The sequence below is a fragment of the Momordica charantia genome (genome assembly GCF_013281855.1).
Source record: "Momordica charantia cultivar OHB3-1 chromosome 4 unlocalized genomic scaffold, Mcharantia_2.0 BLBB01000004.1, whole genome shotgun sequence".
In the NCBI taxonomy this organism is placed as follows: domain Eukaryota; kingdom Viridiplantae; phylum Streptophyta; class Magnoliopsida; order Cucurbitales; family Cucurbitaceae; genus Momordica; species Momordica charantia.
The window spans coordinates 5,806,771-5,815,148 of NW_028275162.1; the positions used below are offsets into that span (position 1 = coordinate 5,806,771).

An 8,378-nucleotide genomic window follows, 5' to 3' on the forward strand; every position below is an offset into this window, starting at 1 on the left:
AGGGGTGGTACTAATATCTAATGATTAGAATACATCGCCAACTTGAACGACAGCTCAGCGGTTTAAAGTATGTCATGTGAGTTCGAAATTCTACTCCCACATGAACACATTAATTGTTAGTTACGTTTTTCCTTTTTATGAAAAAAATCAAAAGTTCTCTTTTGAGAGTTCACACACAAGAAAAAAAGATGGAAATAACATTAGAGGATGTAGTTAATTTGTGCATTAGATTAATTTTGAAAAGTTTTAATGGATGGTAATTCAAATGGTCATATTTGCAAATATAACAATACAATTATGACTTTGCGTATGCTAAGATATATCTTTGCGTAATTTTTATTTTACTCTCATATAATACTCATTTACATCGATGGGCTATGTCATTGATAGATGTGTGCATCAATGATATAGAGTGATATACTATATAATAAGGAATAAATATTAGTTCATCCACTAATATAATATATCATTGATCAAATATATTATTGATAAACGTATGATCTTTAGTCGATCCCTAATAGACTAATAGATCTTGGAAGTTATTTTAGTCTTTTGTGTGAGAGGGAATTATGTAAATTGACCAATTAAAAGAAGTAATTATTGATGCATTCTCCAATTTTCTCTCTGAAAATTAACATACCTTTCACCACTAAGATGGGAAGATTTATGTGTTCTACCACTAAGTTAAAACCTAAAATAAACACAACTCTTATACAGGAGAAACTATTTTCAATGGACTAAATTAATAGCCACATTCTCAAGAGAGAGAGAGAAATTGAAGGCACCTTTTTATGGGAGACAAAGACCAATAATAGAACTCCCTAAAATGGAAGCCTACCTCAGTTGTGGTTTCAATATAAAAACCCTAAAGGAGAGCCCTCAAAGGTACACAACCAAAACAACATAACACATAATTAGTTATCCCTTCAAAGCACAACCTTTGCCTTTGAGTTTAGAAATGGCATTATCCCCCAAGTTGGTGTTCGTCCTGTGCTTGGTGGGACTAAGCCTAAGGCTAGGTGATGCATACAGCACTCCACAGGAGTATGTGGCGATCCACAACGCGATCCGCGCGAAGTATGGCGTTGGTCCTGTGACTTGGAACCAAACCTTGGCCGACTACGCTCAGAATTACGCCAACTCTAAACATGCTACTTGCGAGATGAAGCACTCCGGTGGACCCTATGGGGAAAACTTGCTAGAGGCATACGAGACGACGTCGGCCGAGTTGACGGTGAAGTTCTGGGCAAGTGAGAGCAAGTTCTACGACTACAACGCCAACAAGTGCGTCGGGGGCGAGTGTGGGCATTTTAGGGCTGTGGTGTGGAGGGACACCAAACAAATTGGTTGTGCAATGCTCAAGTGCCAAAACAATTGGGTTTTTGTCATCTGTAGTTACTATCCTGCAGGGAACAATCCTGCCCTCCGTCCTTACTAAATTCACTTCCCATTTCCCAACCAAATTCTTTCGAAAACCCCATTCTTTCATTTGGCGGTTGATCAACAAATAATATAGTCTGGTCCTTATTCTTATAATTTCTCTCCACATTATCATCTCTTTTATCGCTTTAATCATTATCATGTTGGCTTTATTCTAGCTGGTCTCTATCGTCATTGAGTTATATTTGAATTGGCTATGCTTTAGTAGTTTTCATGCTTCCGTTAGTTGAATTATTGATATATCCAAGAACCTTGACAATCCTAGGTAATGCTTCACTTAGGATAACTTTTTCCCTAATTTAATTTTTTTAGGTGATACATTTTTGTTAATATGGAGGTAGTAATGAAAAATAATAATAATAAAGAAAAACAAGAAAAGGAAAAAAAATAGAGTAAATAAGGACAAACAGTAGAGTATATTTTACCAATGGGTAGAGGACGAACTACCGACGGCATAAGCTATTCTCTCATATTATTTAAATAAGGAAATTATAAAATAAGTTTGGGGTAAGTGGTTGAAAGTTTAGCAATCTAGTGTGGTATTACCTTACATAAATAGAGGATGATTAGAAGATTAGATCTTAGAGTTCATTAGAGATGTCGAGTGAGATTTTGGTTTGTATGAACTATTTTGGATTGAAATAGGTCAAATTGAATGAAGCTAACTATAGGAATGAACAATTCACCCCACAGTAGATGAATTTGATTAATTATAAACAAGTTTTAAAATTAAACATTTAGATCCACGTTGAATTTTATATAGAATTAAATAGAAAATATTTAGTAATGTACTTTAAAGATTCTCAATCGTTTTACATGCACAAGTGTTGGGATAATATAGAGCCAAATAGACCTTTTTGTTTATGTTTTGTTTCATGTGTCGTTGCACACCAAAGTTGCGGCTAAAAGATCCCAGAGTTGTAGAGTATCGTCGGCAACCTATTCTCGTGGGTATTTAGTGAGGTTTTTCATTCCTAATTCTTATTATTCTATTGTTGTAGTTCCTAGAAGCTAGTGGCCGTTGTCGTGGAAGACTGAACGTAGCCCATAGTTGAGGTGAACCAATATAAATTTGTGTCATTTACTGCACTTTCCCTATATTTCTCTTATTGTGTGGTTGACTTAGTATTCATTGAAAAACTATGGAAGGGGAAAATATTCTTGGTAAGTAAGTTTCCCGATAAGTGGTATGTTGTAAGGTTCAGTGTCATGAGATCTAGTAAAAAGTCACATCACTACTTCGATGGAGTTTTCAGATTTGACAAGGAAAATTTTGGGTTTTGGAATATGCAAGTGGTGGATCTTCTTACATACAAGAAATACACAAAACCCAGAAAGAACGACCGGCGATTGGGATGACAGACAATAAATGGGTCTATGAATGAACAGGTCGTAACGATCATCAGATTGTGATTGAGATGAATGTGGCAAGTCTTATAGCGAGTGAGAAAACAGCGATGGGATTGATGAAGGTGCTGACGGACATATATGAAAAGCTCTCCACCAACAGCAAGTTGTATCTCATTACGAGATATTTTAACATTCATATGGAGGAAGACACGACGGTGAACTCCCACATCAATGAGGTCGTTCAACTGATGAACCAGTTGGAGTCGATGGAGATATTTTTTTAGATAGATAAGCTGAAGGTTATAAAGTTGTTGTCTTCTTTATCTGACAGTTGGAAAACAATGAAGATGGCGCTGTCAAATTCGTTAGAGGATAAGAGTTTGAAATTTTCAGATATCTGTGATGCTGCAATTACTGAGGAGATTTGTGGGAAAAGGAAGTGGGAAGAATTCCGCATCCACTTCTGATAGGGAAAACTCTATGGAATCAGTGTTGGCAGTGTAGAGCAAAGGCAAAGGTAAGCTGAGATATGGAAAACAACAGGGACATAACCAGAGGAGTGGGAGTACTGAGATTGAATGTTTTTACTGCCATGAAAAGGGTCACTTCAAGAAACACTACACGAAGCTAAAAGAGGATCAAACCAAATAAATACAGACAAATGCTTGTCAAATGACATGTTGTTAGCATTCGTTGAGAGTGACACGACATTTGTGGATTCGTCATCAGAATGGGGGTAGTGGACAGTGCAGCTTCGGTGCATGTGTCTTCAAACAGGAGTTGGTTCACATCCCTCACTATAGGCAGTCATGGCATGGTGAGGACAGGGAATGGGAGACTCTCCAAGGTCAAAGGAATTGGGGAGGTGCGTCTGAGGGCTGACAATGGGACCGAGCTAATTTTGCACGATGTCAAGTATATACCAAGTTTCAGGATGAATTTGATATCAAAGGGGAAGCTGGATGACGAAGGCTACAGAAGTGAGTTTGCATAAAAAAGGTGGAAAGTCATGAGGGGATCCGAAGTAGTGGTTGTTGGCCACAGATAAGCTTCAGTGTAAGTGTTGAGGTTTGACATTGCCAGAGGATCGGAGAGGTAGGTTATGCACAGAGCTGCAGATAGTTCGGGGGGAGACTTAAAAGAACTAGCAGCATTGACAATCAAGACAAATCAAGAGAATTTGTCATCAGTTCAAGTAAAACAACTGAAAAGTAAAGGAAAGGGAAAAGGAAAACAACTCGGTGAGGTATTCACTAGACTATCAAGATAATACTCCAGTTGTCAGACGGATTAGCGAGCTGATGAAGTCGCGCAGGCAAATGAGTGCATTGAGGAGAAAGATTACAATTGGTGTTGAGGTCGAGGGTAAGGTCTTTAGAGTGGCAACGAACTTGGGTGGAAGTTCCAAGTCATCAGAGTGGAAATCTTTCTTCAAGAGTCGTTGGGTGCAAGTGAAGAATGAAGCATCATGGAACACTTAGTTCGAGTTGGAGCACGTGGTTGTGTCTCTAACGTCTAGGAGATAAGACCACGTAGGATTGCTTAGTCTCAGGGCAATCACAGATGGAACCTTGGTTAGTGCCAAAAAGATATTAGAAACTGTCGGTACATTGGGAGTTCAGCCTTGGTTGGTACCAAGAGGACATTGATCAGTTAGAATTTGTTGGTGCAGTTAGAATTGAGCCTTGGCGAGGTTGCCAAGATGATGGAACACGGTTGGTGCAGTGGGAGGCAAAATTGATATTTTGTCTCTAAGTGGGAGATTGTTGGGATAATGGAGCCAAAACTAGAAACCAATGTCCTATGAAGAAAAGGGTTATAATATTGTTTTTCCTACCAGGATTAGCATATTTGGCCTCCTATAAATAAAGCCCTTTTGTTTAGGTTTTGTTTCATGTGTTGCTGCACATCAAATGGCGACTAAACGTGTAGGTATATGAATTTTCAAAGGGCAGCGGCAGTGGTATTTGGCAGAGTTTCAGAGGCGAGATCTCGAGGTTGTAGAGGATGGTCGGCAACCTATGCTCGTGGGTATTTGGTGAGATTTTTCATTTCTATTTCCTAAGATTCTATTGTTGTAGTTCCTAAAAGCTAGTGGTTTTTGTCGTGGCCTCTAGATTTAAGAGATTATTGTATTTGTCCATTATATTATCCCAAAATCATCGTAGAATCCGTTTTCACAGAAGATTGGATTGGAGTCCAAATACTTGAGAGAACAGCACAAGGGCACCTGCAGAGCAAAAACACAAAAGCTGGATTTTTTTGGCTCGAGAGGCTAATGCTGCAGCGCTCTTTTAACATTTTCTTCTATCCAATTAATGAGCTATGGAGCTATGGTGCTCTCATGACATTTTTTTTGTATAATCAGGTCTTCCAGCCCTCTTTTAGGGGTCCAATACCCATATTAGAGAGAGAACATGACAACTCAAAAGGAAGGGAAAAACAAGCATCCAAAGGAATTTAGAAAATGGATTTTCAAGGCTCGAAATCCTCGATATTGGCTTAGTGACGATCAATCAACACAAGAATATTTGTTTTCTCCTTTCCCTTGATTTGTGTAGTTGTTATGTAACTTTCTTTGGAATTTTGTAGTTTTACATTGAATATGAGTAGCTAATTTTTTTTATCTTATGATTGATATAGATATTGAATTTTATGGATTGGTTATTATTTAGTTCTCTTGATTGAATGAGTTTTAATATTATATTTGTGTTCTTCTACGCTTCGTGTCTTTAATCATTTGGTCATTGAGTAATTGATCTTAGACTTGAATCTTATGCTAGGGAGAGGTGGTTTAGAGTAAGAACTGGGATGCATAACTAAAAGGTTTGTAAGATTGGAAGATTTGATTAGAAGTCCTTTAAAGGTCATTAAAAGATTCATTCATTATAAGCCTTTGATTTCTATTAAAACTAGATAGAAATAATATTGGTTTCTTAATTAGCTAATATAGTAAACTTGCGTTTCGGACAGACAATTGAGATTTGAGAGTTCTTGACCTATAGAATTAATAGTTCATTCAATCTTAATTAATTAAGTAATTGGTTTATAGATTCAGAGGTGAAATCAATTCCCTAGGACTTCTCTTCCTATTTATTTTCTTTTATTATTGCATGTTTATTATGTTTGTTATATTCTCTCATTAGAATTTGATTATCTAAATAAAATTGAGCAATAGTATTTGTGATACTTTTGAGTGAGTTAGAAACTCAATCTAGAATACGATATTGGTGTTGACTTGTCATTTTTATTAAAATTTTACTCGTACACTTGCAGTAAGCAATTTCCGTTACACAAGTCGACTATTCACAATTTGTCTTCATAGTTAGAGCTAGGTCAAAAATCTTATTTAATTCTGCAATTACATCTGAAGGGCATAATTATATATTTGGCAATTATAATTTAATTTAAATTTAACATCAATGACTTAAATAGCTATTCTTTTTCTGTAAAGTTCAAGGATGGAAACAAAGTATTTGTTGGAAAGTTTAGGAGTTAAAATAAAATAAATACAAAAATTAAGGGGATTAGTATATTGATAGGTTATTTATAAATCATAATTATATAAAAAAATATTGAAAGGTATAGAATTTACACTTTTATCAGGATGGTATTCATCACACAAATTACTATTTAACCATAACTAGTGTATCCTTTTGTACTATTAAATCATTTTTAAAATCACAAATAGATCAATTGAGAGGTTACAATTTAAATCGCTTAAAATTTGGTTAATTGTACTTTCTAAAAGTAAAAAAAAATAATATGTAATATATCAAAACCACAAAAATCCCCAAAATCATCCATTTTCGAAAAATTTGAAACATCTTCCTCCGACCTTCCTGTGTTTTCCATCTCTGGCCGACCGTCTCTATTTTCCGACTCCGGCCAACCGTCTCTGCAGCATTCCTTCGCCTCCGCCGTCGTCTGGGTGCCTTCTTCTCCAGCCGCCATATCCGTTCTTCTTATCTCGTTGTCGTCTCCGTTATTCTTATTCAAAAACTCGTCGTTTTCATCTGCTCCTTCATCTCCGATCGTTGTTCCTTCGTCTCCGGTCCCACTCCATTGCTGAAGTAGTTCGTCTCCGTTTATCCCTGCATTCCAATATATCCTAATAGTTTTCTCTTTCAAATTTGTACAAGGTTGAAAACCCTATTTTTTTTTTTTTTTTTGGTACTATTAAACCCTTTCAATGTTCCTTCCATGCCTAAGTAGTCAGTCGCCAACAGTTGTTTTCGATTTCTCATTTCGGGTGAACTATTGTATATATGGGGATATAAGGAAATTTATATGGAATTTAGTTCATAGTTGGAGAGTGAGTTGCTAATAGTGATTTTATTTTACAAGCCTCAAAAATCCGGATATATCCAAGAGTTGTGGTTGGAAAGTAGTTGCTAACCGTGATTTTATTTTATAAGGGTTTTAGTTGGAGAATGAGTTCCTAACAATGATTTTAGGAAACAAATTCAATGAGTGTTGAAAATTTGTATGGGGCCCACAATAATTAAAGGATTATGATAATAATTTATGGAATTAAATCTTTTATATTTAAAAAAAAAACAAATAAACTATAACAAATGTAAATGCAATAAATGAGGGTACAATCAGAATTAAAATAAAATCTTATGTGCGAAATCTAAAAGTGTAAAATTAGTAAATTTTAGACATTTGTGTGAATAAGTTTCTTAAACAACCCTCCAAAGACATTATCTCAAAATTTAGAGTCTAAAATAAAATTTAAATCCAATCAATTTTTAGTTATAACATCTTAGAACAAAAAAATATATATGTTTGGATTGATTTTAAAATTATCCTTGAACATAACTCAATTAATTAAGACATTAATATTTTCCGAAAAAGTAGGTTAAAAATTGATATTAACATTGAAATGTTAAAATCAATATACTCATCCTCAAAACGAAATTAATATAGACATAATATTAATCATTTTAAGTTAATTTAGAAACGGTGAAAGGCTCAATTGTTAGTTTAAATATTTTTTACGAATTTTTTATTATTATTATCTTTCTAGAAATATCCATCGACGTCAATATTTTATCGATATTTCAATCGACATTTTTATGAAATTGAGACCTCGACATTTAGATGAAATTGAGACCTCGACATTTTCATCCACATCGACACTTAAAACATAGGTTCTAAGTAAACTTTTAAATAAAGTTAAAAGATTTAATGTATCCAATTTTTAGAATGAATCACACTTCGAAGTTGGAGATTCAAATGTGCAATTAAGTGACGTAGAGATACTGTTCACACGAAATTTCCGGAGAAATTATAGTTCGTGGAGTTGAGCTTTTATATTTGTAGTATGTGTTGTATAGTGGATTCAATCTCTAATCTTTATCCTCTGATTCTTTCTCTCGAACTTGATGTGAAGATTGAAATGCTTGTTCTTGAATTTGGATCGAAGTTATATGTTCTTCGAAAGTTTTCAAGTCTTCAAGTGTTCAAAGTCTTCAAGTTGGTCTTCGAATCTTCAAGTCTTCAGAGAGTCTTCAATTTGGTGTGAATTCTCTCCATTCTGAAATTCTGAACCTCCAAAATGAATCAGGTCTCCTCTATTTATA

The 8,378-nt window shown here is 35.1% G+C and overlaps 1 protein-coding gene across 1 annotated transcript; it reads left to right on the top strand.

Annotated features, from left to right (window-relative positions):
• Window positions 1–878: 878 nt before the first annotated feature.
• On the top strand, window positions 879–1,536 carry LOC111025076 (basic form of pathogenesis-related protein 1-like). The gene has a single exon (XM_022302934.2). The coding sequence runs from the start codon at window positions 959–961 to the stop codon at window positions 1,436–1,438; it is 480 nt and encodes a 159-aa protein (XP_022158626.1). The 5' UTR covers window positions 879–958; the 3' UTR covers window positions 1,439–1,536.
• The last annotated feature ends 6,842 nt before the right edge of the window (window positions 1,537–8,378 follow it).